Source organism: Peromyscus maniculatus, chromosome 10 (genome assembly GCF_049852395.1).
Source record: "Peromyscus maniculatus bairdii isolate BWxNUB_F1_BW_parent chromosome 10, HU_Pman_BW_mat_3.1, whole genome shotgun sequence".
Lineage (NCBI taxonomy): Eukaryota > Metazoa > Chordata > Mammalia > Rodentia > Cricetidae > Peromyscus > Peromyscus maniculatus.
Window position 1 is genome coordinate 84058202 of NC_134861.1, and position 13100 is coordinate 84071301.

Sequence of the window (13100 nt, forward strand, 5' to 3'; positions counted from 1 at the left end):
GTGCAGGGACAGTGTATTCCCTCATCCAAGTAGGGTTTTCATTCAGAGTGTTGGTTTAATATTGTACTAGTTGAGGAATAAGACTTGAGATGTTCACGTTCCTACCAAAATAAGAAAAACAATGAAATAATTGCAGCATATTGAAGATCTCCGCAGCAGCACCAGCTATTTCAAAGCTCCTGTCCTCTCATGACATTCAGTTTCCTGACATCATTATTTTGAATTAGAAGATTAATATTTTGCACATAAGTCATGTTACTGTACCCTTGCTTTTGTTTTCCAATAGGCACCCACTTACAGCATTTCATGTCTTTACTTTGGTAATTATGACCATATATCTAAGTAACATGCAGCTCATGCCATTTTCTGTTTTCTAAACTGCATAAGACAGAAATTCCATTTCCATAATCCCCTTATACCACATAAACACAAGCACGCATCACACCCTTCACCTCTTCCACTGGCTGTGATGGGAATTGCTCAGTGACTTGTTAGCTCTCTCCCACTGATGCCCTCGCAATCTTCTCCACTTCTCTTTGTATTTGGCCCTGTTTTCTGATACCACATCTTCTTTCTACTTTATTCCTTCCCAAGAAATAGCACATCGTGATGGAACATTTCTGAGAATTTATGTGTCTCTGAATGATTTCTTTCACTCTCACAATTGATTACAGTTAGCTATGTGAACAATTCTGGCTTGGAAAATTTTCCTCTCAGAATTTTAAAGGGATCATTTTCTTGTTGCTTCTGAGAAATGTTGAGTTACTCTTGAACATTTTTGATACTTGCTGTCTTTTATTTGAGTTGTGTATTTTTTCTTCCTAAAAACTTTTTGAGTTATTTTCATCCTAGTGTTCTGAATTTTATGAAATTAGGGCTGGAAGTTGGTTTTCTGAAAACCAATTTGCTTCATCCTGGAAAATTTTCTCGACCAAGTTTTTTCCCTTCCTTTGCCTGTGTTAATCACATACAGGAGGACAGGATGTCCCTTTTCATTGTTTCTCATTCAATTTATGCTTCTTATTATTCTATTCTTCAAAAATGTGTGTGTGTGTGTGTGTGTGTGTGTGTGTGTGTGTGTGTGTGTGTGTGCGTGCTAAAGTCATGGAGGTATATACCTATAATATAATATCATCACTTTGGAGATCCAGGCAGGAGGATTGCTAATTAAAGTTCACCTTGGTTAACATAAAGACACTGTCTTTAAAATCCATGAGTTTGGGACTAGACAGATTGTGTGATGCTTAAGATTGTGTGATGCTTAAGACCTAGATTCAGTCCCCAGCACCCATGTTGGTTGACTCAAAAGTGCCTATAACTTTAACTTTTAGGGAATTTGATGCTCTCTCCTGGCCTCTGTGGGCACCTGAACTTGCCTGTATATACTTATACACAGACACATACATACACATAATTTTAAAATTACAATAAATATTTTTTAAAATCCAAGGGCTAAATATGTAGTTCATGGTCAGAATGATTACCTCGCCTATACAGGGTCCTGGGCTCAATCCCCAACACTGTGGGGCAGAGAAGGATTTCCTCAACTTTCATCTTGAGTTCTTCATTTTCATTGTTTTAAATTACTTGGCCTATTTTTGTTAATTTTCTGTATGTTTCTTTACAATTATTCTATATTTCAGACATTACTGGTAACTTGTTTATTCTGTTTTTGTGTGAATTTTCTATTACACAATCCTTTTTTCTATTCCTTTATTTGAGGTTTCAGGCTTTCTAGCACGAAGAACCATTTTTGGTTTGTTTTATAGTGTGAGGTCTTATGTGTTTAATAGACTCACCAGGGAATATATTTTATGATCTAAACTGCTTGGGAGGCTCAAATGGAGAAATTGCAAGTTTGAAATCGATCTAAACAACATAGCAAACCCCTGCTTCAAAAAGCAAAGTGAAAGGCAAATCTAAGTAGGGATGCCTGTTAAAAATAGACTCGCTTACGGTATTTAGACTAATAGAAATTATATATGAGTAGTTTGTTTTTTAGAAAAGAAACTACAGGATTTTTTAACAATAAAATTTAAATCCAAAAAACATGTCTAGAGTGTTTGTTCATAGGAGATGCTATTTTTTTTTTAACAGCAAATGAGTTTTTAGTAGGTCAAACTGCTCAAATAGTTTTGCTTATTTCTCTCGTCACCAAAGTTTAGGTAAGAAACTCTGTTATTTCCATTTATATATAGGAGTCTTTATTCTAGACATCACTATTGTGTAAATTGCATACTGTACATATTTGCTTCCTATGTAATTCTCAGTTCCTCACAAGTTATAGAGTGTATTTCCAAATTAGAAAATTATTTCTCTGGCTGCTGTATTTGCTTAGAGCATTGTAACCTAAGGTTTGCTGGTTTCCACTCTGGAAACATAGCTGAGTTTAAATCTTATGATGCTAATAACTGGCTGGGGCAAGGTGTATATTTGATTTTTACCTTATCTGGAGATATTATGAGTTATAAAACAGATTCAAATCCTCCCCAGGGGATTAAGCAGAGGCAGGTGTGAAGTACTTCCTAGAGTGTCTCGGATGTAATTGTTACTGGGTTAGTTTTGCCTTGTGAATACTGTGCTGATGAAACACTCTGTCTGGAGAAATTACCAAAAGCACCAGGAGACGTCCCAGGGCTGCCTTCATTTCTTGACACTCTGTTCTTATTTGCAGTAGAGTGTGGCAAAATAATCTTCTCAAAAGACTGTTCCATTTCCCACCCAGGATGGCCATTTGGAAGCAGCATGTGCAAGATCAGTGGGCTGGTGCAGGGAATATCAGTCTCCGCTTCAGTCTTTACCTTGGTTGCCATAGCCGTGGACAGGTAAGTCAGCTCCAAATCCTGAGTTTCAGAAAGTGTTGATTTACCAAGTTACTACAGCTTGTCACTGCTATTAAATGATACTGAATATACTGATATTCATACATGTATGTGTATGTATATATAATACGTAATATACTGATATAACTATCTACCTGTTTATATTACTATAATACAGAGTACTACCACAAAATTGTTGCTTCACTGAAGATTTATAACAGATTACTTAGCATGTAATTACATGTATTTACTCAGATCTTAAAGTGTTAGTATTTCCCATGCAGTTACAGCTTGGGAATATGAACTGAGATATTTAATTTTAGAATCATTGAGACATTATTCTTCTTTGCAATAACCACATAACAAGGCCAATTGGACCCTCAGTGTTTGAAGTGATAAACCACATCACTTTTGGGTAAAAGATACATGGTTTTTGTGTGTGTGCTCACTCAAAATATACATCACACTTTAAAGAAACACATTAAATGCAAGGATGTCCTGCAAGTGAACATTATATAGTAATTGGGGTTCATTACAGTGAACAAAAGCTATACTATCATTTGTATTTCTATTTCGATCTTAAGCTTAAAATGTTTGTTTTTACTTCACATTTGGTACTTAGGTGTCCTTACATGCTTTGAGCAATGTTTCTGATAGGACACTTGAAAAAAAGTTAAAAATAAACATTGATCTTATATAGTTTAGAAAGTAAATGATATTAAAATAAACAAACAATGCTTTTTTTCAGTGAGTAATGTTAGAGAGATTTCAAATGATGAAGCAGGGCAGCATAATTCAACATATATACATTTAAAAAATATAAACTGCCAGAGAGATTGCATAATGACACACACGATATGGTGTCACAATGTGAAATCTTAAACATTCCAGATGCAGGCAAATGCTGAAAATGCAGCATTGCATATACAGGAGATATGGCTAGTGACTTCTGAATGTCTCTGCAAAGAGGCAAATGAACGCGTGTGGCTGGCTGCCAAGAGGAACGCAGCTGCATCTGAAATGTTGTATTTAAGACAGCATGGTGTAGAGATGAGAAGGACATTTGTCAGGTCTAGAGAGCAACAACAAAGGACATCATGCCTTTTCTTCTAGTTTTCATGTTTGAAAATTTAATGAGGTTAATCAATAAATAAACGTAAAGTCGTTTTATTCTTTGTGTGGCATGAATGCCTTGATCTGCATCAGGTTGTTGAATTTTAGTTTGTGTGTTAGACATGTTCTGTCTAGTGTTTAGTCAACTTTACACAAGATAGAGTCATCTGAGAGGAAAAAAATCTCAACTGAAAATAAAAATGCCTCCATAAGATCAGCATGTAGGCAAGTCTGTGGGGGCATTTTCTTGATTAATAATTGATGTGGGAGGGCCCAGGTCATTGTGGGTAGTACTTTCCCTGAGTAGGTGGTCCTGGGATGAATAAGAAAACAAATTGAGCAAGCCAGTAAGTAGCACTCTTCCTTGGCCTCTGCCTCCAGGGTTCTTGTCTTGAGTTCCTTAAGTAAAGTGTGAGTTGAGAATTATATGCTGAAATAAACCCTTTCCTCCCAAATTGATTTTGCTTGTGAAATTTTTGTTTGCTGTGTTTTGTCTTTTGAAACAGAGTTTCAATAGGTATCCTTGGCTGGACTGGAATTCATTGTGTAGGCCAGGCTGGTCTCAAACTCATAGATCCACCATCACTTTGAGTGCTGGGATTAAAGGCATGTGCCACCACACCCTGTGTTGGTCATCATCTTTATCATGGCAATAGAAACACTAATTAAGGCTTCATACATTTGAGTTTTTCTTCATAGTTATCACTTTAGTTTCATTTATTTCATTTTTAATTATTCAGAGATTGTACCAGTAATACATATAATATTAAATTATCATTCTTATTTTATTAATGAATTATAATCTTTGGCAATTTCCTACATGTATATGGTTCATTCTGATGACTCTGTCCCACAGCCTCTCTTATCTCTGCTCCCACTACTACCACAATCCCTTCTTTCCTACCCATCTCTTTCCAATACTTATGACTTGCTATTTTGTTCTGTGTCACACAGAGTTTAATGAAGCTGTTTATGTGACCATGGCTTTGGGACTATCTATCAGAGCCGTGTGAGTTCACTAGAGGCTATATAAGTAGATACTGACTTGCCCATCACCCAGAATCTGTTAGGAGCTAATAGTTCAGCAGTAACTGATAATGGCCTCATGAGCCCTGTCACCATTCACTGTTGTGGATGGGCTGCACTTGTACAGACCCAGTAGGCACAGCAACTGTGAGCTGATGATTGCTGTGGCCTTATCATGCTTTGAAGATGGCATTTCACGGCTCTTCTCCCTGTTTTCTGTCTTATATTCTTCCTATTCTTCACTTTCACTGAGTCTTAAGGGGGATGGAACAAATGTCTTGTGTGGTGGTATTGTGTTCCCCAAAATATTGTGCACCGTAATAAACTTATCTGGGGTCAGAGAACAGAACAGCCACTAGATATAGAGGCCAGAAAATAGTGGAGTGGCACACACGCCTTTGATCCTAGCATTCCAGAGGCAGAAATCCACATGGATCTCTGTGAATTCAAGGCCACACTAGAAACAGCTAGGTGTGGTGACACAAGCCTCTAATCCCAGGAAGTGATGGCAGGAAGCAGAAAGGTATTTAAGGCATGAGAATGAGGAACTAGATGCTGGTTAAGCTTTTAGGCTTTTGAGCAGCACAATTCAGCTAAAAGGCATCCAGTCTGAGGAAACGGGATCAGCTGAGGAACTGGCAAGGTGAGGTGGCTGTGGCCTGTTCTGCTTCTCTGATCTTCTAGCATTCACCCCAATACCTGGCTCTGGGTTTGCTTTTATTAATAAGACCATTTAAGATTCATGCTACAGTCTTGTTTAGGTCTGAGTCTTCAACCATCCATTATTCTCAGCATCTTATGGCTCTCTGCTTTCATCAACATCCATTGAAGAGGGGATTCTCGGGTTATGGCTGAGCATAGCCTTTGTCGGTGGGTATAAACAAAGATATTCAGAAGGAAGTTTGAAGCTGTTTCACTTCAGCTAAGGATCAGTAATAGGTTCCTTCCTTGGGCCTGTGACCTCTTTAATCAGGGTTTTTGACTTGGTTTACAGCAGTAGGCATGGGTTTCCTCTTGTGGAGCAGACCTCAGAGTCAGCCCCAGAGAGGAACTGGTTTCCCCCATAACAGTTGTGGCACAGTTTCACCAATGAACACATCTTGCCTGGCAGATTGGTTCATAAAGTTCCCAGCTGAGTAAGAACTTTTATGTCTTTACTGCACCCCCCCCCGCCCCCAGCAGCCTGCAAAACACCGTCTGGCACTATGTAAGCTAGCCAGAAGGGAGAAATCTTTTAACTCAGTTACAGCTTGATTTCTCTGTATTTTGCATTCAAGGTATGTGGTGTCTTAAGCAATATGGTTTCATCAATTCATTCATTAGTGCTTTTCTGAAGGTGCATCACAGAAGTTAATTTGGAGTTTCTAGTCAAACATTCCTTTCTTTATCTGTACAACTGTCTTCTGAGCAATAAAATCTGCTTTAGATTAATCACAAAAACAAAAAATGTATTAAGTAGGTGATCATGCCTAAAATCATAAAATTGCATAATAGCACATACACAATTATTTGCAATACATATCCAACAATAATAAAAGTCACAATAACAAAAGTGATAAAGTTCCTCAACAGATTTTGAACTGCCATGCTCAAGAGAGGATATAGAAGGGTCTTTATCAGAACTTATAATGGTGCTTCATAGACCTGTATAATTGTAAAATAGCTAAAAGCACCTTTGTATGAGAAACGGTAATTTCTTCCTCTTGTGAGTCTGTGGGTTGAGTGAGCAGCTCTCTCAGTCTTCTGCTCCCTAGACCGTTCATGCTGCAGTGTTACCCTGTGAATTAAATTGAGGCTGATATGTCTAAGATGGCCAGGCTGATGTTCCCCAGGGCCTTTCCCCATGTGCTTCTCATCTAATTCAAGTTTCTTGGAACCTGGAAGCTGCATTTTCAGAAAAAGCATCCAAAAGGACAGCCTTGATGTGCATGCCGGTTCATGTCTAGTAGCCAGAACACATTCCATGGCCAACCACATGAACGATATATTAGGAACATTAAGAACCTGGGGGAAAATGGATTATGATTGCTGCTGCTGAGCGTCTCCTGCAGCACAGTGGAACTGGCTGTCTACTGAACCTACCGTTCTGGAGTGCAACTGCTTGGATTGAAATCATGAATAACAATAAGCAAGATTGTGACCTTTCCTAAATCCTAATCTTCATACTTTAATTCATCATGCTTAAAGGAACAGCTGATGTAAGCCCATGGGACTAACTCTACAGCAGAGTTCTAAGGGACCGTATTTGGTATATTCTGATGTAATACCATTAGCACCATAATAGCATTTTCTCATTAATAGCATCTGATCTGCTTCATTCATTTACTTTGAATTAAAACATATCTTCTGTCAGTTATATAAATTGGCAATGCATGCTGCATTACCCCAGGTGCTAACCTGGGGTGTTTTTGAGGGAAATATAGGTGGATGTTTGCATCAGGTTTGGAAGTTGAGGCAGTGCTTCATTGATCTTTGCCTCTCATTGCAGATTCCGGTGTGTGGTCTACCCCTTTAAGCCAAAGCTCACTATCAAGACAGCATTTGTCACTATTGTGATCATCTGGGGCCTGGCCATCGCCATTATGTCTCCATCTGCAATAATGTTACACGTACAAGAAGAAAAATACTACCGTGTGAGACTGGGCTCCCACAATAAAACCAGCACAGTCTACTGGTGTCGGGAGGACTGGCCGAACCAGGAAATGAGGAGGATCTACACGACTGTGCTGTTTGCCACCATCTACCTGGCTCCGCTGTCCCTCATTGTTGTCATGTATGCACGGATTGGGACTTCCCTCTTCAAGACTTCAGCAAATTGCTCCGGAAAGCAGCGCCAGGAGCAGTGGCATGTATCCAAGAAGAAACAGAAGGTCATCAAGATGCTGTTGACTGTGGCCCTCCTTTTTATGCTTTCCTGGCTGCCCCTATGGACTCTGATGATGCTCTCAGACTATGCTGACCTGTCTCCTAACAAACTGCGTGTCATCAACATCTACATCTACCCCTTCGCCCACTGGCTTGCCTTTTGCAACAGCAGTGTCAACCCCATCATTTATGGTTTCTTTAATGAAAATTTTCGCAGTGGTTTCCAAGACGCATTCCAGATCTGCCAAAAGAAAACCAAACCCCAGGAAGCCTATGTCCTAAGAGCTAAAAGCAACATGGTCATAAACACATCTGGCCTGCTGGTCCAGCAACCTGCATCTCAAAACCTAGGTGGGGAACATTTGATATGTGGAAAAAGTGCTGAAAATCCCACACAGGAATCCCTGGTGGAAGACATGAGAGAAGCTACTAATAGTACTGAGGTTTAAAAAGAGCTCAGGGAAGGGAGGGACAGTGTTATGTAGTATATGAGTATGGATATGTCTTTAAATACTGCTTAGTGTGGCTTTGCATTTCTAATATTCTGGTGAAAGCCCATTTTGTCAAAAATCTGAAGGTATAAAAATGGCCTTCCTAACCAGTCTTATGGTACATGAAATATTCAGTGACTTTCATATTTGCCTGAAATTTTTCACAATCTGACCATTCCCACTTTAATCATTGGTTTTATGCGAGCCAAGTAAATCAAATGTGTTTGTTTTTGTGAGTCTTTCTTTTAGTCTGTCCATCTATCCATTCATCTTTTCTTCTGCCCTCTATCATCTATCTGTCGAGAACTGTGGTTCTCAACCTATGGGTCGCAACCCCTTTGGGGGAGTCAAATGACCCTTTCACAGGGGTTTCCCGAGACCATCAGAAAACACGGATATTTACATTACAATTCAGAACAGTAGCAAATGAAGTAGCAGCAACATTTTATGGTTGGGGGTCACCATAACATGAGGAACTCTATTAAAGGGTTGAAACCTTTGGAAAGTTAAGAACCCCTGATCTAGAAGAACACATATCTACTAAATTGGGATCAAAATGCACTGTGCATGAAAGTGCATTTTGTCAATTCTCCAGTTGATTTTGTATTTGAAAATTTAAACTTACTAATGCGCTCTGATTTTTAAATGGGTTTAGTCTTTTAAGAAAAAATATTGGGTTATCTGAAGCCTTTGCTACTGATTTCCCATTGCTGTCAATTAATCTGGGTTACTCTTGAAGAAAGATGTTGCAGGTCCATCAGCAATAATGTCCCTGGTCGCTTCACTTTATGTGTTAGAACTGCATTACCAGGGAAGGGAACACAGATTTCTTTCAATTTAAGGTTTTTTTTTTTCTTTTGAAAATTACAAAGTTAGAGAAATCATAATAGTCCATAGAATTACTACTGGGGCTGGAGAGATGGCTCAATGGTTAAGACCATTTATAGATCTTGTTGATGGACTCCATCACTAACATGGTGGTTCACAACCACCCAGAACTTAAATTATCTGAATCCTCTTTAGACTTCTGTAGCTACCAGGCACAAATACATCTAAGAAAGTTCTTAAAAGAAATTACTGTTGATGTTTTAATATTTTCATGGTTTAAGATCTGCATTTTGACAGAACAGCCAAGCAAAAGAAGAAATTCTTACACAGTGCAGCAGATGTCAGGGAGTGCCACGTCTTCCTTCTCTTTGAAAGAGTAATGTCAGAGCTGCTGGGCCATCATCCTAAGAGTTCCCTGACCTATAGACAGAGCAAGGATTCTTTTCCACACTTCCTACTGGAACCAATATTTAAAATATATCATTCATAGTTTAATAAGTTAGCACGAAGATATAAAAGAGAATTGATAACCCCCTGTTACCATTATGCAGTGTAGTGATTTTAAGTGCTAAGTTTATCTTGAGTTCCCAGAAAGTTGAACATTACAACAAAATACTTTATTTGGCAGATAAGAATAAATCCTGGCTATTGAGATCCAGGATTTCTTGAAGTCATTGTTGTAGTTCAAGTTGAAAGATTTCCAACAGGCCGGCAAGAGTTAATTATTGAGGTTTGATCTGAATTGAGTTATGATATGCTCCTTCCTGCCATCAGGGTGCACAGCTCTGTGAACCTTTAGGTTAGGAATTCTTCCCTATTGTCTTGATTTCTTGAACTTCTGCTTATAGTTGGTGAAATTGGACATTATAAATTATTCACTAGAGACTATGACTTGCTCCTGGTATTGTGACCTGGATAGACATTTGACCAGTTCTCAGAACTCTCCCAAAGCCCTCAGCTCCTTTCTTCCTGCGTTCTGTCAGCCATGTCCTCTCACTGCCTCTTTCTTAATGCTTGTGGTACTCATTGCTGGATTGTGTCCTGCTGTGGTCTTGATGCTTTTAGCTCTTTCTACAGTTGGCAGAATCATCTTCCTTAAGTAGATAGTGAATTTGTTCTCCAGTGTAAAATGTTCTTGGAAGCTCCATTAAAACATGTACAGGCCCCAGGCTAGCCAAGGCCTGCCCCATATCTGCTCTTTGTATCTTTGACAAAAATTATTTTTAAACTCTTATCAAACTAAGATGCTCAGCCTAGATTGTGCTTTTTATTTACTGTTTTTGTTCTTCTTCAACTTCCTGTGTTAGCCTTCTTGAACATCTGTTCAAAGGAGTCCCCTCAAGAAGCCCGTCTACATTCTTGGTGTAGACAACTCCATCATCATTCTAGCATATGAATGATGCACAGATAAGAGGTTTTGTTTTTAATAAACTGGAACAACAAAGGGAAGGATGGAGAACACTAAAATGTCCAAACATGTGTACTTAGCATTAGGGTTATGGAATCACAGAAAATTGAGCACCTACCTGCTAGGGTAAGACTTTGGACAAATATATTTTCCATAGCTAAATTGTCTCATTTACAAGACTAGAATCACAGCGGGTTTATGCATTTGCTATTCTATGAATATCACGTGATGGGAGAGACAAGATTGTAAAATGAAAAGCAGAGTTATTAACATTTAGTATAAGGAAATGTTGATATTTTGATTGTACTGTAGTTATAGTACTATAACATAATAATATCATAATCTTAACACCATGTAAAGTGATTTTCAAAATGTTCTTTAAGCCTCACAAAAGTACTCTGAAGTATATGTTGTCCTCATTTTTTGGAAGGCAGAACCAAGTCCATAGTAGCTGGTTTTCCCAATTTTTTTTTTAATGCATATGCTTCAATATCTGTAGGAGGGTTACGCCACATGTATATAGGTACCTGCATGGAGGAGATCAGAGGAGGGTATCAGATCCCCTGAAGTTTGAGTTAATATGTGGTTGTGAACTACCTGATGTTGGTGATGGGAACCAAACTTGGGTTCACTGAAAGAATAGTAAGTGCTCTTAACTCATGTCCCTAAAATCTTAAGATTTAAGAGTTATAAAAAGAAAAAAAAAGGTTGGGAAGTCAATGTACATAATTCAAAAACTATTTTAACATTTTCTCCCAATGTTATCATCTTGTATTATAATGAACTTGTTTTGGACTCATCTCCAACTACTTTTTCAATAGCTGTTTTTCTGACTGTAAAGCTAATATCTTTTATTTGAATTTTCGAGAAATACAGCTGGTACAAAGAAAAGAATAAATTGCATGTCTTTTTATGAAGGAGAACCACTGGCTTAAAGACTTATTCTATCCAGCTTTAAGGTCAGCACCTTACAGCTCATCTCCATCAGTAGCAAAACACTTTCAGAAGACAAGGAATGATGGGACGGACAGCTACAATACAAGAAGTAATGAGACAGACCATTTTGAAACACTTTCGGCTTCTACTATTGCTTTTTCACGAAGTTATCAATGCACAGCCCACACTTTGCAGCTGACTGTCTCAGAGTAGCCTCACACCATACCCAGTGTCTTTCTTGAGCTTTGCTACTCTAAGAAATGAAAATGCATTTGAATTGACTGTTTTGTTTACTAGCTAGTACACTGTTCTTTGTTTCTAACTAATTTATACTTCCTCTAATTCTTTGACCACTTCTCCAGCTTGTTTCGTCTTTTCTTTTCTTTTTATGCATCTTTTGTGCTTTAGGCATCTGAGTCCTCAGCAACAGGCAGAAAATATCACTTCGTTGCATCAGAAACATCACAGTTTATTTTTGATTATTATTGTTGCTTTTAACTTGGAAGAAAAACCAGAGTGTTTACTAACACTTGCAGGTCTTTGCTTTTTCTGTCCTGACCAACTTCTTGACATCCTCTGAAACCACCACTCAATCTGTCACCTTGGCCACCTGACTAATTCCTTTTTCCTCTCCCAAGTTCTTTGCAGATCCTGGATTTCCCACCTGTCTTCTGCCAGATGCACTCTCCCTATTTCCCTTCACATGTGGGCTCCTTCTCTTCCTCCAGGACTCAGCTCAAACTCTACCTGATCATTTCCTCCATAGTAGATCTCATTATCTCTAATACCTTGAAATTTCACTGATGTACTTGTGTAATATCTATATCCCCTACCAAACAGTAAACTGTAAGGCAAAGATTTTGTCTCATATTTCATTTTATTCCCAGTCCCTAAGAAGGTACTTGACACACAATAGACACATGATAAATATTTATTAAAAAATAAATTGAACAGTTACAAATAACTTCTTGGTTTTAGTTTATTAAATATGTACAAGCCATATTTTATTTTCTATTGTTGAAGGAAACCCAGAATTCAATAGAAGTGTTAGATAATACTAAAATGCAAATTAAGTAAAATGAAAACCATTAATTATCCCACTTTCATGTAGCAATAATCATTTTGGTCACTTTGGGGTCTGTGTGCATGCTTTCATTAATAAGGATATGATTCTGTGATCTATGCTTTATAGCTATTTTATTAGTTTAGTGTGTCACAGATATGTTTCCATGTTGTTTAGGAGTTTTCCAAATTATTTTAATAATTTCAATGTCATTCCATTATTTACTAAGCTTCTCTGTGGCTGGAAATGTCACCAAAGTCTTCATTTTGTGAAATGTGTAACTATGTAAAATTCTCATAACACTGAACATATTCTAGCATCTTAGAACAGACCCAGAAGAAATGAAATTGCTTGACTAAAATGCACTTCTTAATATCTTAATATTCACTGTAAGGTTCTGCTTAATTCTTTAGAAGCACTCTATATCCATCTGAGGTATAAGATAATCTATTCACATATGCTCTCAAATATTGCATATTCTTGAAAACTTTTTCTAACCAATTTGGTGGGAAAACATTATCTCATGTGTTATGGTTTGAATGCTTAAT

General features: G+C 37.9%; 1 protein-coding gene across 5 annotated transcripts in view; it reads left to right on the plus strand.

Annotated features, from left to right (window-relative positions):
• Npffr2 (neuropeptide FF receptor 2) overlaps positions 1 to 12347 on the plus strand; it is an 86767-nt gene extending 74420 nt beyond the window's left edge. For all 5 annotated transcript variants that reach the window (XM_076546593.1, XM_076546594.1, XM_006991661.3 and 2 more), the window contains exons 3-4: positions 2726 to 2825; positions 7450 to 12347. In XM_076546593.1, the coding sequence (XP_076402708.1) occupies positions 2726 to 2825; positions 7450 to 8275 (926 nt within the window). In that variant the 3' untranslated portion in view covers positions 8276 to 12347. The remainder of the gene's footprint in view (positions 1 to 2725; positions 2826 to 7449) is intronic.
• The last annotated feature ends 753 nt before the right edge of the window (positions 12348 to 13100 follow it).